We start from the raw sequence: 26,578 nt of genomic DNA on the forward strand, positions 1-26,578 counted from the left end.
CAACACAAAGTGGCGTTGTCATTCTTTCAAATCGTCTGGAGTTGCATCGTAATTATATCGAACCACCGCCTTTGCTTACGGTATGCATCCCATGATGGCCGATGGAACAGTTGCAAAAATCATGGTTTTCATCCCATGAATAGAGTCAGAGTAGAGACCAGAAAAGACATTGTTAGCCCACTGTGCAGTGACTGCGTTAGAAATAATAATATGTATACCATAAGTTGGGAGCGGGTGCATTTGTCCATGGGATGAATATGATGTTTTTTTTCCCAGATGTTCGTTGATTGTTAACGATGAACTTAAGCAAATTCTGTGGTTTAAATAATTACAGTACGATTACAGTGCGACTCAACACGGTTTGAAAGTATAAAAACGCCAACCTTGCGTGTTTTCCAAACAATGGATTTTCACAACTACTAATACTAGGGTATGGAAATAATTTGTGTATGCTTTCCTGGTTTGGAAATAAATTGATGGTTTGATAAGTAAAAATGCGGGTTCGAATACAAAATAATTGTTTCCAAAAAGTACATTATTGGATGAAAAAAAGTTCTGAAACCACGGCCTAAAGGATAACTGGGTCGGGATGTGTATCATAAATAGGAAAAAACATAGGGACCATGGCGTTGGTTGGGTTTATTGCACGAAATCCAATAAGTTTTATACTGGTACGTTTTGCTATTCACTGCATTTGGTTGAAGCTCAAGTTCCGAAACAGTTCAATATCGGTTTTTCACACATGTCATACATTTCAGTGTTTATAAACATGTGGTCCTCGAAACTTCTTTCACGAGCCCTATGGATCACATGCAGGTGCAGTAACTTATCTTTGAATAGCATCGTCACGCAGATCATTCTGATGTTAGTGCGACATCTACATGTACACTTTTTGAGGTGGAGTACGGAGGCGAGGATGCCGGCGATCAAACTAAGACAATGGCAGTCACGAATACTATATGTAATTGTGTTTCTCTGCATGGCTTTCATAATTTATTTTACATGTGTTTTCAGACGATTCGGAATTACTCACCGACCACTCAGCAGAGCGGTGGCACATTCCGTCAAGGAACGTAAGACTGACTTTTCCAAACAGATCTTGTCATTTCATCCAAGTCTTCGCTCGGAAAATAACAAAGTTTCACCTATCATGCCAAACCAACGGCTGTCTGATTCACAGAAAGAATTGAAACCGATCCACTGGTCGCCGGTACTGCTTTCGAGCCCAACCATATCAGCCAGCAGCGAGCAGTATCTTTCGTCCACGCAAGTCATCCAGGATGCCGTGTCAAGCTTGCACTTCCGGTCACGTGACGAACCAAAACTGCCGACGGCGAAGAATTACGATCAGGAAATTAAAGGTGGATCGATGAAACATTTCAAGAGAAAATTGGAGACGAAAGATCGAGATACATTCATATTCCTTCTCAAATTATTCCACGATACATGTGTGAAGAGTTACGTGACCTACATGCTGTATGGAGGGACTCTTTTAGGGTCATATAGATACCACGGATTCGTGCCCTGGGACGATGATGTGGATGTGTTTATTCCCTATGCCGAGAGAAGACGGGCCATAAAGGCTTTACAGCGATTAGGATCTAATTACACAGTCTACTACATCAACAAGAGACTGAAGTTCTATAGGACCAACGATTCAATAATACCGAACCGGGAGTTTCGTTTTCCTTACATAGACATCAGTTTCTACAAAGAAGACAAAGAGTTCATTTACGACTTCGATACCACGTGGAAAAAGTACTTCTTCAAAAAAGACCTGGTATTCCCTTTGACAAAAAGACCATTTGAGGGGCATTGGTTTTATGCTCCAAGAAAGACAGATGCGATACTTGGCTTGTATGATCTTACCAAATGCGCCACCAACAGGTATGATCATAAACAGGAACATCCTGAACGGCATATTCACACCCTGCCCTGTGATGAACTCCGGCCGTACTTCGCCATGGTAAACCGTACAACATTGGCAGATAGTAACAACGTGAACGAATCATTAACGCTGAAATCAAGGGTTTTGTATACTGTAGTATACGACTTGAAACAAGACTAAGAAATCAAGGTTTTTGTATACTGTAGTATATATACGACTTGAAACAAGGCTAACAGAATCTTTGATGCAAGTCAATTTTATGTTCCTGCCTATTGAATGGGATAGTAATCCACCCTATTATAGCTTTCAACACACAAAGTTACAATACAGTGTATGAACAAGATGACGCAGGTGCAAGGACAATACGAATACATGAACAGTTATTGGGCGGCTGCTGAATGAAGGTATACACTTAAAAAGGCTTGCTTTCTAATATGAAGTTCTGTGACAGATTGAGGATAACATAAATAACCGATCAGCCTTATACATGTAAAAATTGCTCTGGGACAGACTATCGTAATATCAGAATCATGGCTTATGTGTCGTACTGTTTCCTTATGGGTTCAGGACACTTCGGACAGTCAAGGAAGTAATTGCTGTACGACTCGTTGGGCAGACACTTCTGTCAACGACTCCTCTATATAGCAGATTTGTGATTGCTCCAGGTACGATAGACACCTTCGTCTCCGAGTTTCATCAGAGGTTTTAGTTGAATCGGCCTCTCCGTCTTCTTCGTCTATGTTTTCCTATTCATCCTCCTCGTCATCCTCGTCGTTTTCGTTTTCGGTTTCTACATCGTCGTCGTCTTCTACTTCATCTTCGCCGTCCTCATTATTTTCTTGTTCAACTTCAACCTCATCAGACTCTGTCTCGGGTGTTTGAGTTGTGGTAGTATCAAAACTAGGGTTACCACTGGGGTCGTAGGTTCCTGTATATGTTGGAGTGGTAAACGCGGGAGTGGTAAACGCGGGAGTGTTGAATAGAGAGAGAGCCAACTGAACCAACTCATCCGGCGTTAAAATCTAAAAAGAGAGTAAAAACAGGTCAGATAGCATCGCCTCTCTATGATTATATTTATATCAGTAGAGGATTACGGCAGCAGATCAGTGCCATAAAAAATAAAACATTATCTCGTTATTACGAGATCTTTTCTCGTTATTACGCGATGTTATCTCGTTATTACGAGATCTTTTCTCGTTATTACGCGATCTTTTCTCGTTATTGCGCGATCTTTTCTCGTTATTACGAGATGTAATCTCGTTATTACGCGATCTTTTCTCGTTATTACGAGATGTTATCTCGTTATTACGCGATCTTTTCTCGTTATTACGAGATCTTTTCTCGTTATTACGCGATCTTTGCTAACTTGCCCACTCTCCCTGATGCGTGCACGTGTTTATTCCAGTATCGCGTAATAACGAGAAAAGATCGCGTAATAACGAGAAAAGATCGCGTAATAACGAGATAACATCTCGTAATAACGAGAAAAGATCGCGCAATAACGAGAAAAGATCGCGTAATAAATAGAAAAGATCGCGTAATAACGAGATAACATCTCGTAATAACGAGAAAAGATCGCGCAATAACGAGAAAAGATCGCGTAATAACGAGAAAAGATCTCGTAATAACGTGATAACATCTCGTAATAACGAGAAAAGATCTCGTAATAACGAGAAAAGATCGCGTAATAACGAGAAAAGATCTCGTAATAACGTGATAACATCTCGTAATAACGAGAAAAGATCTCGTAATAACGAGATAATATTTTATTTTTTATGGCACTAATCTGCTGCCGTAGTAGACAGTTGATGATGAGAAAAACAAACTTCTGGATTTTCAAAGTTTAGTGTTATGTAATGAATTTGATGTGGCTGCGATGACAGAATCATGGTTAAATTCTAGTTTGTTAAACAGTGAAATTTTACCAGACAGTTATGAAATGTATCGAAGGGATAGGCCGAATGACGTGCGTGGTGGTGGAGTATTTCTAGCTATTAAAGCCTGTATCCCATCCACCAGGAGGCAGGAATTTGAGTCTGATGCGTTAGAATGCTTGGTTGTTGAAGTAGGACTTAGTGACAGCAAAAAGCTTGGAATAGTATTGTGTTACCGCCCTCCAAACGAGATTTTGCCTGCGCATGACTTTGTTGTCCACCTGCATGACGTCATTCAAAAATGTTCACAAAATTTTTCACATTATGTGTGTTATGGGTGACTTCAATTTTCCAAGCATTGATTGGCATGCTATGGCACTGACGGTAAATGATGTTACGCAAGATTTTTGTAATCTATTGTTTGATTTTTCGCTGTGGCAAGCTGTTCATGAACCTACCAATAGAGCCGGAAATAAATATAAAAAAAACAAATAAACCCGAGCTTGTGAATGAACTCGACGTTTGGCCTGGAGCGTTTTGTTCTGACCATTTTCCAATCGTTTTTCAGTTTGACGCACATGCTTATAGGGCAGATCAAATGTCAAGGCCAGTACTGGATTGGAGGCGCGCAGACATAAATGGATTGCGCAACTTTATTCATGAACAACTTGGCCCAGGTTCAGGTTTTAAATAATTAAATCAGGGTCGGAATATTGAGGTGGCCTGGAACAGCTGGTACGATATCATAAGGCATGGCATTAACCTTTTCGTCCCACAACGAGTGACTAAAAGGTCTAGCCGTGCACGGTGGTTGAACGGTGAGGTCCGGCATTTGTCAAACAAAGTCAATTCAGCTTTAAGAAGAGCGAAACGGGATGGTAGGCAGGGCTCTTGGAATAGATACAAGGTGATACGTAATCGGCTGAGGGATTAAACGAGAGCGAGTTATAGACAGTACATTGGCTCTTTAGGTCGGGATGTTAAAAATAATCCAAAGCATTTTTGGTCGTTTTACCAGTCTAAGGTCAAAGCTGATAGGATCCCAAGGAGAATAAGCTCCAATGGAGTGACTGCTATAGCCGACACTGACAAGGCTAACGTGTTCAATGATTACTTCCATTCCATTTTTTCGACTGCTGATTACGAGTTGCCTGATGTACCTATTGTCAATGATCCATCTCTTGAGCTAATAGAATTCAAATTCGATGAGGTCTATAAGTACTTGAGTGCCTTAGACGTAAACAAGGCCAGTGGTCCTGACAATATATCTCCAAAATTTTTAAAGTCTTTTGCATTTGACCTACTGACTCATGTACATTTATGTTTAATATAAGCATGTCGTCAGGAAGCATGCCTTCATCATGGAAGCTGGCTAATGTAACTCCAGTACATAAAAAGGAGGATAAGGGCAAGGTAAATAATTACAGACTGTGTCACTTTTACCTGTTGTTTCAATGGTCCTAGAGAGATTAATTCATAATAAAGTTTATCCTGCTATCCTACATCCTTTGAATGATGCACATCACGGGTTTCGAGCAAAACGCTCCACGGGTATATAAATGGTTGATGTTCTCCATCAGTGGGGAGAAGCTCTAGGGTAAGCAAGTGGATGTAATTTATCTGGATTTCAGTCGTGCTTTTGATGTTGTTCCACATAGACTTTTAGTCCACAAACTACAAAGTTTTGGCATTAGTGGTAGACTGTTGAAGTGGTTTGAGTGTTATCTTACAAATCGTCAGCAAAAGGTTGTCATGAATGGTGTCAGCTCACAAGCTCGGGATGTGACTTCCGGCGTGCCCCAGGGGTCAATACTAGGCCCCCTCTTGTTCTTGATGTATGTAAATGACCTGCCCAACGTTGTCGACAAAGACACCCTTATGTCGTTATTTGCTGACGACTCTAAAATTTCAAGAGTGATAAACACGGTTCAGGATAGTCTGATGTTACAAATTACTTACTTGTCACAAGCAGATCTTGAGGAGATAGATAGATGGTGTGTCAAATGGGGTATGAGCTTAAATCCCATCAAATGCCAGTTCATGTGTATTACAAGAAAACTTAATCCTGTAAACTTTTATTATAACATTCAGGGTAAAGTCTTGATTAGAGTTGACGAAATAAGGGATCTGGGCATCATAGTCAGTAAGGACCTAACTTTTAATAAACATATCAACTACATTGTAGGTAAAGCCAATCAGAGATGGGCAATGATAAGGAGATTATTCGACCGGACTAGGCACCCCACTATGATGCGTACATGTACATTGTTTAATGCATTAGTGAGATCCAAACTGGAGTACAACTCTGTGGCGTGGGATCCCTTAACTAAGGAAAATCTGATTAAGTTGGAGAAAGTACAGAGGAGAGCAACTAGACATATGGTTGGAAACCCAGATATAAATTACAAGGATAGGCTAGAAGTTTTAGACATGGTGCCTTTGTCCTACCGTAGGGAAATTCTAGATATGTGTTTCTTGCAAAACTGTCTCCAAGGTAACCTGGACTTGGATGTCAATCGCTTCGTATCATTTAGGGAGAGAAGAGGTGACCCATTTTTCATGAATGTTCATCTGGTGCGCACAGAGACTTTTTGTCGGTCGTATTTCAATCGTATTAGGGGCATCTGGAATGAGCTGCCCGCTGGCACGCGTTGTCCGGGGAATATTCAGAGGTTCAAAAAGGAGCTAAGGGCTGAATATGGACACAGGCTGCAACAGATATTTCACCCGGAGGACGCGTGCACGTGGGTTAGCCGCTGCAGGTGCCCAACCTGTCGTCTATAAACATATGGTTAAAAATACTGCCTGGGTTTAGAATATACCGCACTTTACAGTGTAAATGCATTATGCACCAACGAAGCCTCGTTTTGAATTCAGCGGTTATGGTTAGGCAACCATGACCGCTTGGGTTGGTGCAAAATATGGAAGCAGTCAAAAAGCACTTATTCGTTATCTTAGAATAGAAATTCTACGTCGAGGTTTTGGTCTAAATTTCAGCTCCACCCTCGCGGTTTTGGTGAGACAACAAATACCTCCAGGGGGTGGTCAATTCCTTAAATGCAATGTTACCTACCTCAAGAGAGTCGGATGGATTGAATCTGGCCGGATCAGGTTCACAAGGTGCCTTAAAGATGGAGGGATCGACCTTCTCACTCACATTGCTGACTTCAACTTTGACGGTCATGGTCATTGTGTCTAAAGCAATCAAGGGGGAAAATAATCTGTATTTAAATCTCATATGACTAATAATAGCGATCCATTAGTAGAATATACATCCGGCAGGGCCTACGGTAATTGCCAAAAGAAATCACGTTGAACGTTTTTCGATTACAGGCCCGCGACTGACCCCGGCTCCAACTCGGCAAATTTAAGGGGGGGGCAGTGCTCGTACCATTATTCCGAGATGACCCCCCTTTCTATGGGATTGCCATCTAAATTTTTACCCCCCTTTCTCGGGGACTTCTTTGTAAGAAATCACCATTCAAATCCATTTATTTCATGTCATTTTCGTTATTTATGAGTTTTTATACTGAAAGCAAGGTAAAAGAAGTAGAGTGGTCACAAAAAAGTTACGTGGAAAAAAGCTATACGGCAGCAGCAACAACCCAATTTGAACACTTGGAGAAGCAATATGTATCTTACAACGGCTTCCAATATTGATCGTTATTTCAAAATCGCCCGACTGGGGGATGCACACGTCCTTCTGCATGGTGACTGGCCCATACATCAACCCGGGGATAAAAAGAAGATAACCAGCCTCTCCTTCAATCTCGATGAAAATGTTTGTATTGTCTGAAAAAAAGATTACTATTTGTTATCATTTTAACGTGTTACTTGTTCATCTACATGATTTAATGATAAAATTGGTTTATTTGATGCATTGAAGTTGGTCGCCGAAATCATCGTGGGACTTTGTTGACAGGTCAAGATATTTAAAACTAACTCTTCGTACAGTAAGAAAGTTTATTATAATCGGATTTCGACGTATCGTCTTCAGAGGACAGTCGTCGAGTTATGAAATGGCCAATATTGACGTAATATTGGCAAAGGCAGCCAATTGCTTCACATCATGCACCTTACCTAAGACGCATTTCCACGGCGTTCCAGCACTTCCGCTGGTACTCGTACCAATGCAGCTTTCCCCCCTCGTTTTCCCCTTGCGAACCTCTTGTTTGATAGAAGAGCTGAGTTTCTGAAAAAAAAGGTTGTAGATAGGCCGTTCACTAACACGTTGGCCCCAGATAATAGCTGGAAGTGAAGTAGCGTTGAGCACGCGCGCCGGTCATGAACTGGATGGGTGCCCGGCGCGTATATTAGAGGAGGTGTCATGGAAAAAATATGGAATCTCTTTCAGCTTTCAATAAAGCCGATTAATTCGTGCCTACAAGGCTTCTTATATAGAGCTGGAATTATTCTCTTTATGAAATACGGGAAGACATTTTGCGAAAAACCGGTCGATTTTCTAGAAAAGCTTTATTGGAAGAGTGTCCACGTTGGAATTAATCACTGCCTGACCTTTCCCAAAACGTATGTTTTGTCGTCATGAGCAGCAAAACCTTTGCTCCTAGCACCGCTTGGCCATATATAGACCTACATCGAAAAAGGGGCAGTTTAGTTTGCGACAAGAGGCAGGAGAAAATCATCAGATTTGAGCACTTGCCGAATAACGCAATTATTTAAATAATTACCTTCCCCAAGTTGAGCACATACTTTTCGCTGTCCCCCAATTGTATGGCGAACAATTGGTTCTTGAAATCAAACGCAAGGCTGAAAGTATAACAAGAGGCGGCTGTTGCATCTCGCGTGATCAGCTATGCGTGAGGCGCCCTGCGATCCCTGAAGTGATTCCATTTCATACTTATTGGTAAGGTAAAGGGTTACAGTTATATCCCGGTACAATTCTATTCCCGGTACCTTATAGCATATAAGTAAGTTAATTAGGGTGTAGGCCTACAATCACCTGTTTTCTGCACAGGAGGGGATGCAGTTGGAAGGGGGGCTATCATTGTACCACTTTACCTTACATGTTCTAGTTTTAAAACTCCGATGACAAAGTCCAACCTCGACATCCGAGAACTACTAATAAGCCATTCAAAATGTCAAGCCCAACCATAACCGCTGCATTCAAAACGAGGATTCGTATAGGCGCATAATGCATTTAATCCCTAAACTGCGGTTCATTAAAAATCTAAATGTTTTCAAATTTATAACCTTGATGCGCACAAAAAAAAATCAACAATGGAAAACCGACTCATGCAGTACATATATCACCTTCCTGAAGCCTTAAACGGGTACGTGTTGTCTTTGTTATTGAAAGTCGAATTGGATTCCAACTTCCAATCGAACGATGCCTGGTCGGGAAAGCAGCAGGGAGTTACCAGAGCGACCACTGAGCCAAAGATGCAAACGAGGCCTAGGACGAGTGACATGGCTCGGGAAGTGAAACTGAAAAGCAAATAGCATATTTAGCAAATTCGTAAGTATAATCGCTGAACTCTGGTGTTGTATAGACCTGAATTTCTATTTTCCTGGACCACAAAATTTTACTAACGGCGTACCCCGTTAACTTACCTTAAATCAACTATAACTGCCGTATCTCTCTTTGACAAAACAACGAATAAACCTGGCGAGACTGATCGCTTCGGTCCGGTCCTTGGATTCTTAGGCTAATTTTAAACTAGAACAACATTCCAAATCACATTGATTTGTCAATTTGAGGCGATTTTGTCAATTACAGAGCATTTATATCAAAATGCCGATGCAATCAGAGTAGTCATTATTTCTAAATTGTTACTTGAAACAACTTCCATGATGTGTGGTGTCTACGCATTTGCAACTGTTTTTATGTCGTTTTCATCCAGAATACATGTTAGTATATGAGTGACTGTTTGGTAAGCCCGGCTCACCGAACAACGGCTTTTTTGCCCAAAGATGGAGAGACAAACTCACTCATACCACGGATGTAGTAGAAACACCCAAGGTTGGCCTTTCAACTTACCAAGTAGACTCCGGACGTATTGGACTGACCTCGTTCTGCCACCCCCCCCCTCCCCCAAAAAAAATTAGGATGATGCAATGGACTGCACCGGGAGTCTAACCCTGGATAGCGGCCCGAGATATCGCGCCTCAGTAGGTATCAGAGAATTAATACATCATGAAATCTTACGCGATTATCTGAATAGAACCTATTGCAGGCCCTTTTGCCCGCATGTTCATCAGGCCGTATCTCGCTAACTGATCAGCGACGGACTTATGAACAGGAGGAAATGAGGTTCATTTTCACCGCCCGAGAAAATGTAAGAAGTAGGCCGACACGTTCTTGTGCGAAATCCCGTGCGTTATTTTGTTTGAGGACTTTAGCAATAGTTAGTTTTTCCAACATAATTGAAAAACTTACCAGGACAGGCCAGCTCGCCAAGTGGGGAGGCCAGCCTGATTCTCCCGAAGCTGGTAAACTGATTCTCTAGGGTGCTCAAGGAATAGAAAGAAGGAGCAGGCATCTTTCTCACTGCCCACAAAAACAGACTTTACAGGAATATTTGCATGGCAGGAAAAGAAGACTTAAACAAATATATTTTTACACCAATGGTTTTATTTTTTACAAAAATGTCTATGCTACGTCTCAAGACTTAACACATAGAAATAAACAAGTTCTTCATTGCTGATATACTCTAGTTTACCTAATCTAAGACCATTTCTGAATACTCAATTCAAGCAAGACTTATAAACAATATGGTCGTTTGGGTCATTCAATAACATGCTAATTTGGGTAGACAATGAGGCAGCGACACCAAATTGTTCAATTTCAAACTGATGAAGAGACTGATACACAGCTACTAAAAAATGCCAAGTTTCAACAAATTTGTTTGCATAAAATTGGACTACGGCAATGTTTATCTCTCTTTTCTCCGAGCCAATATAATGCAATGAACACAAACGGCTTAGGCCTTTTATATAACTATTATCATATGATGCGCCGACATACTAAGCACTTTATACAACGACAATATTGATTATATACGACATGGAAAAAGGGTTTCATAAATAAGAAGCAGGCTGCTGATATCTAGCTTTGTGAGAGACTGGCATCCTCTGGAATGGTTCTCTACATTATCTAGTAGGAAGGCAGCAGTAGAAGAAATATTCAACAGGACTTTAAAGGATAAATTGTGTTAGTATTTCACTGCTACGGAGACGGACAAATGATTTGATGTATTAGATGGCTTGGTAAGTGGCTACAACAACTCATTTCACTCATCAACAGGTATGAAACCAGTAGATGCCCGAAAGATGGAAAACCAAGGAGCAGTCTTGATACTGTATTTATGCATATTTAGGCGCAAATGGGGTAAATGCGTGGGGTAAATGCGTTTCTTATACTGCGTGGTGTGCATGTGACTGCGCAGTGTCCCAGAAGTGTGGGATTCTTGTATGGCCGATGCAACTGTGCTTTACCTGGCACCAGGTTGTGGGATTATTACACATACATGTGTTCGTTTTGGATTATAAACAGTAGATATTAGATTAAATATAACCAGCATTCGTGTACTTGGAACAATAAACAACCCAGGTTTTGTAAGTTATCTACGCTTTATTTTTTCTCATTGTTAAGCACATGCGCTAATATTCGGGAGATAAGCGCACCCTGAAAATAAGTGCAGTGCGCCTTAATACGCATAAATACGGCACAATCTTCATGGACTTCACTTCTTTGCTGTGACAAGTCAAAAATGTCTATCTAATTTTTTGTTTGTTCAAGGCTTGGGTGATGCAGCACCCGCCGGCGATGCTGCCGACATGTGCTCTCCAAACATTGGTTTCTGTGGCGTCGACTGGTCCATTGGTATGGAGCCTCCAGCTGAAATGATTAAGGATGATAGTGAGCTGACAGTAAAACAAGCATGGCCGTAGCTGGGGGGGTGGGGGGGGACAGGGGGAAATGCCCTGTAGTCGGTGGACACAAAACAATGAAATTGACAAACTAAGATAGAAATTCGGACTCTTACCTCCGGGGCCAGGTTGTGGCGTTGGTGGAGCCGAGATCTTGTCTCCCGCAGGACCAGGTGATGGTGCGGGGCCGGGCGTCTGCACTGCTGCGGCCAAGTTCGGGTTCTGACTGGCAGCTGATGGACCACAGGGCTGAATACCAGCAGGGAATGAAGTGCCTGGAGCGTATAATGATCATCATTTGAAAGTTTGCAGGGAATGGTAAATGCAAGTATCTATCAAGTAGCATTTTAAAAACTTTTAGGAGTAGGCCTCTTTCTTGGGTGGGAATGATTAACAACCACTTTTTTCAGGCCTAAAGTATCATAACTATCATTACCTTGGTCTGGTAGTTTGTTCTCCGACTGCAGCTGTTGGGCTGCAATCTGCCTTGCCTTGTATTCGGCTGCTCTCAGCTGCTCCATATGGAATTGTTGCCTCTCCTGTAGGAGCTGTTGGCGCTGATATTCGAGCTGAAATAAAAGGTTGAATTGAAAATAAGAACCTGAAGCTAGTAGCACACAGGGGTATAGGCATGAAATGAACAATAGCTCAAATTCCACCTGGAATCTAAGTTCATCAAGAACATGTAGACCTGACAGATGTGTGGAAGTCTCATGAACATAAGAGCAACTTACCGCTTCACGTTCTCGATCCATGATTGTCTCCAATTCGCTGAAATGCCGTAATTTGATCTCGAGTTTTTTCATCTGCGTTTCGACGAGCATCGCCACCAGACTGCGTATCTTGCGCTCCTCAACTGCAGCGAGATGCTGAAAGGAACACAAAGGGTAGTAAGATAAATTCCAGGCCACTTCGCTACAAGGTTTGCTCTAGCTTTCTACATCATCCTTCTCGGCAACGATGTGACATCATGCATTTTGTGATGCCCCTACATACATTGCATGGTGTCATAAGACCGGTATTACTTACCTTGGCTTTCACTGCAGCTGAAGCAAGGGCAGACGCAGCAGCCGTTGCCACATTTTTATCATTGATGACCTTTTCTTTGACCAGGTCGGTCTTCTCCTCCTCTTTTTCCTCCTCAGCCTTCTCTTCTTTTGGCTCTTTGGGTTCCTGGAGGACAACAAATCAGGAAAGATTAACGCAAGTCTATCTTCCTCGCATTTGAACGGATGGCAGCGGGACCTCAAGAGTGACATGAAGAACATACTTCACTCCTGGCAAGAAACTGGCGGCAGAAGACACTGGAGGAAAGTTGTTGGCCACCTCTGCTCTCAGAGAAGCGAAGGGTGTAAGTCAATATCTTCATCGCAAAACATGGGAAATGCTTCTCAGTATTTTTTTATGCATTGTGCAAAAACCAAACAATTAAGAAAACTTTGCCTTACCTCCAATGTCTCAGGTTTCTCTTTCTCTCCTTCTTTCTCGTCTGTCTCCATCTTTTCTTCACCGTCATCCTTTTTCTCGGTCTTCTCTTCGGTCTTCTCAGCCTCAGCATCTTCTTTCGGCTTCTCACTTTCTGTTGGCTCAGGCTGAATGAAAATTAAGGTATGGTTTACCGTAAAGCGAGAAAAGTGGCCATGATGATGATTATGACAATGATGATGATCTACACTTACTTCTTTCTTGACTTCTTTCTCGACTTCTTCCATTGGCTCTTCAGTTTTGACTTTATCTTCTTTTTCTTTCTCCTCTTCTTCTTTGCCTTCTGAAAAAAAGAGAAAGACAGTGAGAGCTGTAGCATACCTTCTTGTTGACTTGTCTTTGTGAATACTGCAAACCATTCATTTTAGCAGACCTACATGTAATGAGATGTAGCATGAAAATTACTGTGCTATGGTAATATCAGCCGTAAAGCTACTGACTGAACATCAAACTTATAGCTTCTTCACTGTGTGGAGCCTATGCCAGGACAGCCATGAAGCCACTCTTTCAATTCAAACTAATGTTGTATCTCAGGTGATCATGCACACACACTACCCACTCCATTACCTTCTTTGATTTCTTTTGTCTCCTCCGCCTCCTTTTTCTTTAATTCTAAAGCAACAGAACAAATCCACGGTCAAAAAAATTGTAAAGACAGAAGCAAAAAATACCTCAAATCAGACTGCACCTACCAAAAATCTTCAGTAAAATCTGTTCACCACTTTCCTCAAGAATGTAGGACTTCCGCTATCCACCAATCAGAAGCTGTGTTAAGCTCCATGGCCCATGCTGTCTGAGCCAAACAAGTCTGATAGCAGTCTTCTGATTGGTCAATACCGATCAGAAGTCCCAAATTCCTCCTTGAGGAAGGTGGCATGGGGAGTTAGAAAACTTTCGACTTTTGACAAGTTTTTCCTGATTCCGTTACCCATCTGGTCATAGAGAACAGAATTTACATTGGATTTTATGAAGAAGTAATATTCAGTGGCCAGGTAATGATTTGCAGGGCATCCAACACAACTTGCTAGAATGGCGCAACTCAATTTCTGCCCACTACCGTCAAAAAGTGAAAGTACCTTCTTCCTTCTCTTTCTCCTCACTGGGTAGCGGCACCGTTCCTGCGATACCACTCTTATCGAGACCAAAGCTCTCGTCAACCGGCTTGCCCTCTTTGGCTGCAACCTCGACGTTCTTGACATGGGCATTGATCAGCGCTGCAGGGACCTCATCCTTCATCTTCGAGAATTCCTCTGGAAAATACGCAGCATTTCTATAAGTCAGTAGCTCTAAATCAAACTGGTTTCAACCGCTAAAGCTTCTAATAAGCTAAAACCTTGGTATCTTAAAACAAAGAAAACAAAAATATAGCTGAACTCACCTAGAGCAGACTTTGCAGCAGCACCAGCCACCCTCGGATCAACAACAGACGCCAGGAACGCAACTGTCGACATAATCGGGTTACCACTCTGCGAAAATGGCACCGGCTGGTACGCAAGCGGACCACAATGACCGGGGGCTTCCTCGAGATAAGGGTCCTCTATTGGCAGCCTTAAGAACTGTAGGATACACTCGTCTTGCGTTCGACTCCCCACGTGCTCACAGACTTTGTTCCAGTCATCCTTGTACATTTCTAACGCCTCCAGCAACAGGAGCGTTTCCTGATCGGTCCATTCGCGGGTTCTAGCAGCAGATCCCCTGTCCTGAAAAAAACATCAAACTTCAGTCAGACACACATAAAAGTCCATAGCAGAAGATTATTTTGTGCACCCATCTCGAGAGCTTTCTTTGCATGAAGATCCATGCTCAGACCGAACACTTGCCCAATTAAACTACCTTAAGAGCTTTCTTGGCAGAGACTTAGCCCCAGTTCAAACCCTGACCCACATACCTTGAGAGCTTTCTTGGCATAAAGATCCGTCCTCAGACCAAAGAATGTCTCCTTCTTTTCTTCAATCTCCTTTTCCTTCTTATCAAAGTTCATCAGCGTCTGTGCCGCCGAGGGCTGGTTTGTTTTTGGCGGGTTCACTGGCTGGAGGCCTGAGGGCGTGTCGGCCAGGACGTGGAAATGCGATGTCGGGGGTGGTCCCATTGGAGTGGGGCAGTTCTCAGCATCGACCTGATAGTTGATTAGGCCCCACTGTTCAAGGAATGCATGCACCCTGAAAAGAATTTGACATCAGTTTTAACTCTTATACATAATACGTAATAGCAGTAACGAGACGACACCGACTCCAACAGACTATCGCCAACATGCGATTCCCTCCTGGGTCCCAGGCTGCCTCAAGGGTGAAAGGCCGGGCCCAACACCAGGTGACACTACTAGTAATACTGATGAGGCCCTTCAGCGGCTGGACGAAACTGTTGTAATGATTTAGTTTTGAGTCTATCACCAAGAAACATTATCAACATAACATCATATATTTCGTCAGAGACTTGATGAAGTTATTTGAACATCCCCAAGTCACTTTAGGCAGACTACACTAACACTTACCTCATTATTGCACAGACGTCACCAGCCAAATTCCGTCGACAGGCGGTACTAGTGAGATACTCCTGGGGATTCAAGCGATATGTGTCAATCATGAAATTCCTATACGCTAGATATCTGGAAATAAGAAATTCGAATCAGATCAAGGAGGAATTCACAAAAAAAGGCAATAGCCAATCTTCTGCCGCTGCACTTGACGGGTCTGATGTCTGGTATGGAAAAAAAACAATGAAATTTGTATTTTGAGAGTTATTCAAGAACAAAAGTATTTTTTAGTCACATAGTACATGCTTTAGCCTATGATTGTACATGTAATGATGTTCTCCCAGCTCACCAATCCAATGCAAAGAATATGTGCCCATCATGTGCACCAGGCCCCTAACAACCAAACAAAGACATCCTGGGGGGACATATCATGACTTACACTTCAGGAGTTTTCGATTTATTTTTGCCGTTGAAAAATTCGGGCAGCGCACGCCTCTCGATGGCATGAATGCTGCTATAATCATACCAGGCGGCGTAACTAGGAACGATTATGTGGTGCGTCTGCTCGGTTATGTTGTCTTCAAACTCATCCTTCTTTGGCTTCATCGCCGTGTCTTCAGATCTTGTGTCACTTGCTTTGTCATCGACCTAGAAAAGAGTAGAGGGTATGTAAACTTTAGATTTTGTGTCACCTGCTTTATTGCCACTATCAGGTCTCATCAGGGAACATGCCCAAAGCCCCTCAAATCATTCAAGGAGTGGATGCCTCCCCTGATTGTCAAGAGACTAAGTACCTTTTCTTCATCTTCATCCAAGTCCATGAGAGTCCCACCCTTCACTGGTTGCATGTCGTGATCCTTTTGACTTCTCGACGTCGTCGCTGAAGTGAGAAGAATTATAGAATTACATGTAGTACATAGGGTTGTGACATCGCTCAAAACAAAACGACTGAAAACATATCCATGGGAAACTTCTGACCTTAGAACTTTCCTAACTTGCAAAGTAAGGCAACAAAATGCTTATTTTTTGTCTCATCTGAAAATTTTGAGTTCTACAGAGGTGAGGCTTATTCTAAGCTGAGATCTTCTGGTAGAAAGTGGAAATCTTCTAAAAATCAGACTCACAAACATACGAAACGATTTCAGGTGATCAATCGCAAGGCTTACATGTTCACATAAGCAGCACACTGAAACATACTTACCATTTTCTGAAAAATATTGACACACAAATACCTTCTTCATGATTAAAATTAACACTGCAACTGTCAAGAACCAGTATCTAACTAATTACAGGGCCTCCAAGGCAGTAATCTCCGCACCATCCCATATGGAGAGGTGTTAAATATGATTACACAAGCACTTTGTTTGATGAATTAACACATTTAGGGATGTTACATATCCTAAGTTCACACATCAAAATCTAAAATTACAACCCGAGCTAATGTTGATATGACTATTTTTGTAATACAAGCGTTGGATCGATTATATATGATCATTTTTGGAACACAAGCATTAGATCGATCATATATTCTTGGTATTACCAACAAAGACTAAGAAGTTGGAACTTCAAAGATCCCAAAAACTTTTCTTTTTTTAAATTATCAGAAAAAAGATGCTGAAAAGAATTATGCAATATGACCTAGACGTCGAGAAAAAAAATCACACTTACATTGTTTTGGTATCTGCACCTCCTGTAGATTTGGCTCGGGGGCAGGGTCTTCCATATCCTTTGTTAAGTCGTCCTCCTCCTCCCGCGCAGAACGACCGCGCTTCAACGTTGTGACGGCCGGACTGCGAGTACTCTTCCTCTTCTTTCTGTCAATAGGGGGAGGTGTCGGGGAGCGTTTCCTCTTTGCCTTATTCTTGCCTCTGCTGGCATCATGGCAAGCTTGAACCTATGATGGAAGTGACATGAATGAAGCAAATTACCTAAACGAAAAGTTGACAACCTAATTTGATAAATTTTAATTCTTTGCACCTCCCAATGTATCTCCCAAGCTGTCCCTTTAACTTATTCAAAATAGTCTCACCTCCTCCAAAGTCATCCTGGGCACCCTGTAAGTCTTCTTTGCTTTCTTTCCGTCACTCTCATCCTCGATAAGATAATCTTCTTCATTCATCCACTCGTTAAACTCATCGAGATCCAGCAGCCATCTTGCCGTGACTTCCCAAGGTTGCGAGTGATCGCGTTGAGATTCATCGTAATCGACAGAGCCGTCGATCATCCATGTGTCATAACTGGAATCAGAACATGCAGAAGATGAATATCTTATACGGTAAACTGTGTCATAACTGGAATCAGAACATGCAGAAGATGAATATCTTATACGGTAAACCGTGTCATAACTGGAATCAGAACATGCAGAAGATGAATATCTTATACGGTAAACTGTGTCATAACTGGAATCAGAACATGCAGAAGATGAATATCTCATACGGTAAACCGTGTCATAACTGGAATCAGAACATGCAGAAGATGAATATTTTATACGGTAAACCGACAAATTTTGCAGCCATTCCATTTTTGTAGGTTTTGCAAATTAACTCGATTTGACACGGTGACCTGTTTATTTCTACATATATCCTCACCTATCAGGATAGTACCAAAAATGTACCAAGGTGTCGTTATTTCTCTTCAATACCGGTCGCACCAATTCATCGTCTGGTGGCGGCGAGTGTGTTGGGTAGACCACATGCGAACAGTCCTCGATAGCGTCAGTAAAACTCCCCTGGTGCCGTTTCACGATGTCCTTCAGCTTTCCCATCAAGCTTTTGTCGAGTTCTGGTGTTAGGAATACGCAGGGCAGGGTCAGACACTTTGTGTTGACGAGGGTCTTTTCGATCTGCATAAACATTTCGACATTCCTGTCCATACGAGACGGTGACTGGAAGTCGAATCGGCGCCTGGATATAAACAAATTTGGAGTGAAAATTGTTTTCTTGCATGTTTTATGAATATATTCGTTCCAAAACCACCCCAGGCCAGCTTCGTGATGACGGCATTATCAGCGTAACGTCGCCAAAACAAGGGCAGTCACTGGTGACGTCAGAAAAGGTACTTGAACAAAGCCATCAAACTTTCACATGCTAGACCAACTGATCTATGAGTCCATGTGATGCAAAATAAAGGAGGCAAAACATGTCTGGAGGTCGCTTGAATGTTTAGGTTTAAAAGAAACTGTACACAGTGTTGCCTGTTCCCACTTCTTCATCGCTTTGAAGAGTTATATGTAGGCCTATGTCATCACATCTCTTTCCATAGGTGCTGCAACTATGTCAAGGAGCACCCATGAGTGACTCCTATAACAAAAGCAGACTCATCGATTGTTACAGTGCTCTTACCATCCTTGGTCTGATTTGAATTTGAAGACAGCGTACAGAATTTGACAGAGAGCGCCACCACTCTTGAAGTCAAGGAAACATCGCATCTGAAGGTGAAAAATGAAACTGTGAACTAGGAGTAAGACTATGAATTATCTTAACTGTACCATAACAATTAGGTTAAGATGACACTAAAGTGACTTGGCCATTAGAATCGACCGGTGCTGCAGTTTAAAAAGTACATGTTTGGGGGCAAAATTCATCCAGCATGGGAATCTATGCTTTTGATAGGTACAGATTCGACTGAAAGAGTAATTTTTAACTCACAGGCAATTTGGTGAAAGCTGGCTTGTTGACCTGTTTACCAAAAGCCTCTTCCTGGAACTGCAGCAGCTGAATGGTCAGACTGGCAATCGACTTGTTGGTTGGAGGCTCGGCTTGGACATACTGAAATGAAGCACAAGCAAATTGAACGAAAATTGGAATAGAAATTGAATAGTCTTTAGTCAGAATAGAATCTTGTAAAATAATGTATCAATAAAAAGGTCACACGAAGTACACTTTCCACTTATCTTCTGACGTGACCCAGGGCCCATACTGTATACTGGTCACCTGAAGATGGCCAAATTAGCCCCTCTGCTCCTGCCAATAGTCACCCTTTAATATAATCAGTTTATCATGCCGAATAAAGGCGGCGCCACGATCGCCCATTGAAAATTTGTGCACACTATTCCATCTTCGATTTCTTCCTATATTTCGCCATAAACCTATATACTACACACAATATATGACTCTATATTTAGTAAATATCACCTTTAACGCAAAACAACTAACAAAATGACACCACAATTAGGGGTAATTTGGGCCGAGAGTCGGCCGAAAAGACAAAGAGTTAGGCGATTATTTTTCCGAATCGGAATAGAAAACCGGCCTCAAAAACACCCCTCTATCTCAGCGAATATTGCATAAAACTTCACGTACTTTCTTGCAATTCTTCTGGAGCCATGCTCGCACTGCTTCAATTTGAGATATTGTCTCAGGAGACTCGAAATATTTCACATTTGGCCCACCGTCCTTTTTTCGTTGAAAAGGTTGCGCTTTCACAACATGCACCATTTTGGAAATGCTGCTCCTCGGGGTGAATTAACACCTTTTAGAAAATCATATTTCAGTAAGTTTCAGCAGATTTTTCTAAAACATATTTTCATAAAATTACCTGAAATAAAAGTCTTTTTTTTAAATATTTTAGAATTGAAGTTTATAATCGAAATAAGAATTTCGATAAATTTTGTGCGGAACAACTCCGGGTGTAGTCGACTCCCCGCTCTCGATCCAAGCACGGTGTTCTCGAAGGAGTCGAACACGCTGGTGTAGCGAAACGAACGAAGAACAAAGATGGCGGACAAGGACAGTCTGCTTTTTACGTTATTTTTTGTGCGATTTCAACAATAAAACAATTTCTTGAACAGCTTTAACCCACTCTACAACTAAAAAATGTAAATATACACTTGTACGAATTAAATTTTTAACGTAGTTGATGAGACGTAAGACGGAAAATAGATTTTATCGCGCCTTGTTTGTTGAACTTGCCGGTCGGGTTTGACATCAGTACTTACCCGTTCGAGACTCGGGAACGTATTCGCCTGTTCTCGGCGCCTTCTTGGTTCGACAACGGGGAGTCGAATACACCCCAGTATCCCGGTACACGTCAATTTCAAGATGGACGCCCCAATTCCAGTACGTAAAATTTTATTGAACAAAAGCATGTTTTTCAGGATAAAAGTTAATTCCAATTTTTGTTAAATTCGACGAAAATGAAGAAATTATATTTCCGAAACTAAATATATTCCATGTTGATATATATTTTGTGAACTTGTTGTTTAAAAATGCATCGAAACACGAATGTCTAATCTGTCCTATCACCCTGTACATTTTCCTGTGTATTGAGCTGTACATTTGTATATGGCTTCAACAATCTATATGATATTGGCATTTGAGCTGAAATTGACACATCGTGGCTTTTGACGTGTTAGATTTCGGCCTAGATTTCTTTAAAGTAAGTAGATCATAATGAAAGAGACATGATAGGCCTATATCTGATTCAAAGATGAAGTGAATTTTTCAATAAACTTAAAGTCACCAGTCACCGGACAGTGAGACACCAGAGCTTTCTCTCTTTGTCAATGATCTTCAAAATAAGGCTGTAGAATAGTTTCCTACTATACACCGGAGGTAGCTGGTATCCTTTGGTCATGTTTCAATGGCAATGCTGTACTCTGGCTATACATACACTGGATATTAATTTGTTCCATTCACTTGGGATTGATTTTAGGTAAGCTGGAGTATATACCAAGCGTAAAAGACTCCTATCTCTCTCCTCTTTTCAGGAACCCTCTCTTTACACTGTGAAGGCTATCATGATCATGGACAACGATGGAAAGCGGATATTGACAAAGGTACCTAGATTTTAACTATTGGTAGTGTTTCAGCAGAAATAAGAAAAATACAGGACAGACAAGGGCCCAGCCTAAAAAAGGCAGGGTGCAGTGCCCTACTTACAGTGCCGTAAATGAAAAATGCATTGGATTAGGATGAAATAAGGCAGGGCAACAACAGAAAATTGAGAAAAGGCAGGGTAATTCTTAAGTCTTCTCTTCCAGTACTATGATAACACGTTCCCTACGGTAAAAGAAGAAAAGGCATTTGAACAGAATCTTTTCAACAAAACACACAGAGCTAATGGTGAGTTTCCAGGCGGGCTTTTTCAAAAGTGGTTATGACCTAAATTTGAACAAAGGATCGCCGTGTCTCTAGGTATTGTCCGAAGTCAGCTTAGGCCTTCTTACGTGTTCTGAGTGTGCACATTTGATTTATTTTGGCACTGATTCGTCTTCTTCGAATTCGTCTATCAAAAAACTAATCAGAATCCATAATTCTCTCATAAAAGTATTAAAACACAACAAACCAGTATGCAACCAGTATGTATCTAAACTCAGACTTCCTCTGATGATTTTCCATTACTTTCTTTTTCCATTTCAGCTGAAATTATAATGTTAGAAGGTCTAACATGTGTCTATAGGAGTAATGTAGACTTGTACTTCTACGTTGTCGGTAGTCAACAGGGAAATGAGGTATGTCGCAATCTCGTCATTTTAATGTGACGTAAAACGAGACCACTGGCATAGCCCTGAGCTCATAGTCTGGAGGTCATGATTTGACTTTCGGAAAGCTCACTGCTGTTTTGTCTTTGTGTCTTTGAGCAAGACACTCAACCCGGAATTGTTTCATAAATAGGCATGAAAAGTGTACTGTTTACAATTTGTTGTGCTTTCACACCTCCTCTTGGGAAGATTGTGATTCAATTTTATTAACACCTCAGCGGTTAACTTTTCAGCTGGTCTTGGTGAGTGTACTAAATTGTCTCTACGATTCCATAAGCCAGATGTTACGCAAAAATGTGGAGCGGCGGACATTGTTGGACAACTTAGACGCTGTTTTCTTGGCTGTCGATGAGATCTGTGATGGAGGGTAAGTGTTGTTTGTTTACTTTCTATTTGTTTAAGGAATCAATGCCGCACTGGCAGGTCTCTGTTCGAAAAACAAGACTGGGCGCTCCCTCGACTGTCTAGATTTTATAACAGAGACACCAGTTGACGCTGTTTAGGATGACCCCCCTCAGTATCAAATTTGATTTTCATTCGAATGTTCTTTTCAGTATAATTCTGGAGGGAGACTCCAATGCAGTTGCATCTCGAGTGGCCGTGAGAATGGACGATGTCCCATTAGGCGAACAGACTGTGTCACAGGTAAATTGATCCAAATTTTACGGAAAAACAAAGCTTTCCAATTTTGCAGCTTTCTTTCAGTTTTGAAGTTTACTCAATTTGTATGATGATACATTTCAACGTTTTTAGCCTCTCTTTTTTTTAAAGTGAAGGTATGCTATGAAATGTTTACAGACATCAGCACTGTTATAGGTAGAATCATTTATCATGGGTGCATGGATCTTTTTATTTCTCAATCATTATGCACCCAGTTTACCCAATTATCAGGTTGATTTTATCATACACAGTGGACCCTCCCTCAGCGGACACCGCTCTATCAAGGACACTAGTTCTGGTCCCTAATTGTTTGTTTCCATTCAATATGACCCATCTATTAGGGACAGTATTTGTCAGTCTTGGGGTGTCCTTAATAGAGGGGTTCAACTGTAATAGAAAGCATACCGTTAACTTGGCCAATTTTGATATTTCAAGCACCTGCAACAAAAACTCCAGGTATGGTATCCGTGGTTACCCAACGTGAAATAGACAACCAACACATCAGTTGGAACTTGATCAGGAACTCGAGACCTATATCACCCACTCAAAAATATAAGATACCTCAAATAAGCGAATGCAAGAATTAATAAAGACTATTCTTGATCAATTCTTGGCAAATCTCAATGAAAAATATCTTAAGTCCTTTTTGGTCATTTAGACTTTCTCCGAGATTTTGGCTGACTGACAACATCAGGTGTTTAACATTAAATTCAAACAGGAGCTTTTTCATCCCAAAGAATGATATGTTGGTTGTTCAGGAAGTGGTTCCTAACTCTGGTCTCTCCCCTCTTGGTATGTGACACCTCGGAAAAGGTCCAGTTTTATATCCTGGGGCTATCTAATTGAGGTGGTGTGGGGACGTATAATTTGTTGGCCTTTAATTTTTTACCCCCATCTCTTGTTGACCCTGCATATATCGCCAACAATATGCGCTATGTGTGAAGAACATCCTGGTTAAATTCACCACACTTAATGACGGCCATTTTTGTGCCAAGAACAGTGTGTTGCATGGGTCAATGGCAAATTTTTGACATCAAAAACGGTGTCTTTTCTGTAATGTCATCTGCTAAGCCTCTTGTCTATTGTGGAGTTTCTGGCCTCTTACCTCATTTTTGGTACATGGTCCGTCACTCCATTGACCTGGAAACAAACATTTCTTCCTACGTTCTCCAATGTTGAGAGTGACCATTAAGTTTTATCATGTAGCATCAACTATGCATAGCACTTCAGTCATCATTCATTATTTTATTATAAAATAGTCGATTTTCTGTAAGAGTTGCTTTTGCCTTGCTTTTTGCCTTGCTTTTGCCTAAAGTAGGCTCAGCTAATAGTGGAATCATCAATCTTACTATCTTTAGTTGCACCGTCCTTTTCTTCTAAAGATATGTAGTTGAAATATGCCAAAACGGTTGATGTTGGGAGTGTGAAATAAAAAAATTCGGAAATCGAAGAAAACAAAATTTGGCATGAGACTTATCAACTCATGGTTGCTGTTCTAATCGAAACTTATAACATCTTCACGTGACATAAAACATCATGGTTTGATATTATGCATGTCATAAATATCTCTTATTCATATTCTCCAAATTTCTATTTTATCTTTATATCAATATCATTTCAGGTTCTACAGTCGGCAAAGGAGCAGTTAAAATGGTCGTTATTGAAGTGAGGGACGCATCAATTCAAAATGGAGGAGAGCATCATCAACTATACTTATCATCATAAACATCAATTCATCATTAAGGATCTTCATTGGATAACATATCCTCAGAGTTTGGATCAGTCAAAGACAATAAACTGTTTTCAAACGGACAAACAAATCCTGATTCGTTAACTCGTACTACTGGCTCACAGTAATCCGTTCTGCTAAATTTTCTTTGCGAATACACTGTCAAACGCAAACCTAAAAGCTCAACAGTGATGTATTAACCAATAAATTTCGGCTGTAAATGCAATTTTAGTTGAAAAAGTCACGGTTTTCTGTACAGTAAATGTTTATTTATATTCTGTACATGTACGTTATGATCATGTTAAAATAAATGTGTATTGAAAATTCAGATACCGGCAGTAAGGTTGTTTTTGTAATGATAGAAAATATTGTGAGATTGTGCGTACATACTTAAATGATAGCCCCCAACCACAATTCAGGACACCCTTCTCTGTGAACCCCTGTGCCCCGTAGCAATGGGGCCCTCCCTTGCGTCTGGGAATTGCCTGACATGGTGAAATCCCATTTGAAGAGGCAAGGCGTTGCATCCAGGCCACTGTAAGAACGTCTGATGGCAGACCAAAACTCACCCCATCTCTTACTGGAGTGTCGGCCTCGAGGCTGGGCAAGCGGCCTTTTGGCAAGGCATAAATGCCATAAATACACTGGCCTATGCGTCTTGTTTGAAATATCTACTTTGGTGGTACTGATACAAGACGACCAGTTGGGTTTTTACCTGATGTTAGACAATGGTCTTGCAAACTTTGAACTGACCCGAGTTGTCTCATGAGAAGACAGCTGGTTGGGTCGTGCAGGACAAATGGCGACTCTAAACTGTCCAATACTCTCATGAGACTGCTAAAATCTCCATATCGACCAAACAACTCTTCAAGTACAAATTAGATCGTACTTTACACATGACATCTGTTGTACCTGATACCTGAGGACATCGCCTAAATGCAACCTTTTTTAACTCCCTATATATTATTTCCTAGCTAATCCCATTGTTTAGCCCGATAATCCCGCTAATTAGCATTCATGGGCCTATGATCTACCAAACAACTCTTAGCTTCAAGTACTACTCGGATGGTACCTGACACTAGATATCTGTTGTACCTGATACAGAGCATGGTCTTACAAACTTAGACGTGACCACTATCGTCTCATGATACTGGTAAAGTCCCAGTATCTACCTGACAACTCTTCAGTAGGTTGGAACCATGAAGACAACTAGTTTGGTTGTACTGGTACCTGATATAGGACAAATGGTCTTGCTGACGCCTTTATCTTGTAAGCCCCTTCCCCCAAGGGTATGTACTTAAAAGTATGACCACTGAGATTCCGATATCTACCTGTCGAGTCAACTATTCAAAGACTACTGAAGTTCTACTTGGGTTGTACCTCATACATGAGATATTGAGAAGACAGCTGGCTGGGATGTGCAGGACAAATGTGATCACAATTCTCTCATAAAGACTGCTAAAATCCCCATTGTATCTGCCTGACAACTCTTCATGTACTACAAGACCTCTACTCGGCTTGTACCTGATACAGAAGGAATAGTCTTGCAAACATAGAAACGGCCACAACTGTCACATGAGACTGGTAAACTCCCAATGCCCGACAACTCTTCAGTAGTTCCATTCGGGTGATACCAGAAGACAATTGGTTAGGTTGTACCGGTACCTGATATTGGACAAATGGTCTTGCTGGCGCCTGTACATGGAGTGTATCTCGTTAGCCTCTTCCCCCATGGGAAACGAATGACCACTGCAAACCCATTTTTTAATGACAACTGAAATACACTTTGTACTTGGGTTGTACCTCATACAAACTCAACTTGATACATTGTTCTCTGAGACTGATGGTCCGAATATCTGCCTGACAACTTTTCAAGTTCTGCTTCTGAAGTACATTTACTTCTTGGGTTGTACCTGATACAAAACAACCAGTTGGGTTTTTACCTGATGTCAGACAAATGGTCTTGCAAAACTTTGAACTGACCCGAGTTGTCTCATGAGAGGACAGCTGGTTGGGTCGTGCAGGACAAATGGCAACTCTGAACTGACCAGTCCTCTCACCAGGGATATCTCGATATTTGCCTGACAACCTACTTACT

At 41.4% G+C, this 26,578-nt stretch overlaps 4 protein-coding genes across 6 annotated transcripts; 2 read left to right on the top strand and 2 right to left on the bottom strand.

Annotated features, from left to right (window-relative positions):
- The first annotated feature begins 1,150 nt into the window (after positions 1-1,150).
- Positions 1,151-2,068, top strand: LOC135498349 (uncharacterized). Its single transcript, XM_064788605.1, has one exon. It carries the CDS (start codon positions 1,151-1,153, stop codon positions 2,066-2,068), a length of 918 nt encoding a protein of 305 aa, XP_064644675.1.
- LOC135498211 (uncharacterized) lies at positions 1,233-9,392 on the bottom strand. The gene is made up of 7 exons (XM_064788415.1): positions 9,334-9,392; positions 9,034-9,207; positions 8,451-8,529; positions 7,843-7,954; positions 7,405-7,554; positions 6,836-6,957; positions 1,233-2,910 (listed from the first exon to the last, which is right to left on the bottom strand). The coding sequence occupies exons 2-7, from the start codon at positions 9,189-9,191 to the stop codon at positions 2,635-2,637; spliced, it is 897 nt and encodes a 298-aa protein (XP_064644485.1). The 5' UTR covers positions 9,192-9,207; positions 9,334-9,392; the 3' UTR covers positions 1,233-2,634.
- Positions 9,393-10,336: 944 nt separating this feature from the next.
- Positions 10,337-20,093, bottom strand: LOC135497651 (SWI/SNF complex subunit SMARCC2-like). The gene is made up of 20 exons (XM_064787481.1): positions 19,912-20,093; positions 19,258-19,377; positions 18,952-19,037; positions 18,199-18,513; positions 17,640-17,847; positions 17,279-17,504; positions 16,405-16,490; positions 16,050-16,258; positions 15,629-15,742; positions 15,026-15,296; positions 14,516-14,837; positions 14,214-14,387; positions 13,705-13,749; positions 13,332-13,420; positions 13,101-13,244; positions 12,682-12,825; positions 12,387-12,521; positions 12,089-12,221; positions 11,769-11,927; positions 10,337-11,620 (listed from the first exon to the last, which is right to left on the bottom strand). The coding sequence occupies exons 1-20, from the start codon at positions 20,044-20,046 to the stop codon at positions 11,517-11,519; spliced, it is 3,219 nt and encodes a 1,072-aa protein (XP_064643551.1). The 5' UTR covers positions 20,047-20,093; the 3' UTR covers positions 10,337-11,516.
- Positions 20,094-20,315: 222 nt separating this feature from the next.
- On the top strand, positions 20,316-24,808 carry LOC135497652 (coatomer subunit zeta-1-like). 3 transcript variants are annotated; one of them, XM_064787482.1, is made up of 8 exons: positions 20,316-20,667; positions 21,318-21,386; positions 21,591-21,672; positions 21,970-22,061; positions 22,325-22,458; positions 22,646-22,736; positions 23,187-23,207; positions 24,373-24,808. In XM_064787482.1, exons 1-8 carry the CDS (start codon positions 20,650-20,652, stop codon positions 24,418-24,420), a joined length of 555 nt encoding a protein of 184 aa, XP_064643552.1. In that variant the 5' UTR covers positions 20,316-20,649; the 3' UTR covers positions 24,421-24,808. The 3 variants fall into 3 exon arrangements, with proteins under 3 accessions (XP_064643552.1, XP_064643553.1, XP_064643554.1); XM_064787484.1 differs by lacking the exon at positions 20,316-20,667 and adding an exon at positions 20,770-20,986; XM_064787483.1 differs by lacking the exon at positions 23,187-23,207 and having other exon boundaries at positions 20,546-20,667.
- The last annotated feature ends 1,770 nt before the right edge of the window (positions 24,809-26,578 follow it).

The sequence above is a fragment of the Lineus longissimus genome, chromosome 13 (assembly GCF_910592395.1).
Source record: "Lineus longissimus chromosome 13, tnLinLong1.2, whole genome shotgun sequence".
NCBI lineage: Eukaryota > Metazoa > Nemertea > Pilidiophora > Heteronemertea > Lineidae > Lineus > Lineus longissimus.

Bases quoted from the DNA above. Each gene is read 5' to 3' on its own strand.
- LOC135497652 (XM_064787482.1), top strand. The intron at 21,673-21,969 runs GTGAGTTTCCAG...TTTCCATTTCAG, and splicing joins CAAAACACACAGAGCTAATG to CTGAAATTATAATGTTAGAA. The intron at 22,459-22,645 runs GTAAGTGTTGTT...TGTTCTTTTCAG, and splicing joins GATGAGATCTGTGATGGAGG to TATAATTCTGGAGGGAGACT.
- LOC135497651 (XM_064787481.1), bottom strand. From the start codon at position 20,046: ATGGTGCATGTTGTGAAAGCGCAACCTTTTCAACGAAAAAAGGACGGT. The intron at 15,297-15,628 runs GTAAGTGTTAGT...AATTCTTTTCAG, and splicing joins GACGTCTGTGCAATAATGAG to GGTGCATGCATTCCTTGAAC. The intron at 14,838-15,025 runs GTATGTGGGTCA...TGTTTTTTTCAG, and splicing joins ATGCCAAGAAAGCTCTCAAG to GACAGGGGATCTGCTGCTAG.
- LOC135498211 (XM_064788415.1), bottom strand. From the start codon at position 9,191: ATGTCACTCGTCCTAGGCCTCGTTTGCATCTTTGGCTCAGTGGTCGCT. The intron at 8,530-9,033 runs GTGATATATGTA...TTATACTTTCAG, and splicing joins CCGTTTAAGGCTTCAGGAAG to CCTTGCGTTTGATTTCAAGA. The intron at 7,555-7,842 runs GTAAGGTGCATG...TCTTTTTTTCAG, and splicing joins GCCGTGGAAATGCGTCTTAG to ACAATACAAACATTTTCATC.
- LOC135498349 (XM_064788605.1), top strand. From the start codon at position 1,151: ATGCCAAACCAACGGCTGTCTGATTCACAGAAAGAATTGAAACCGATC.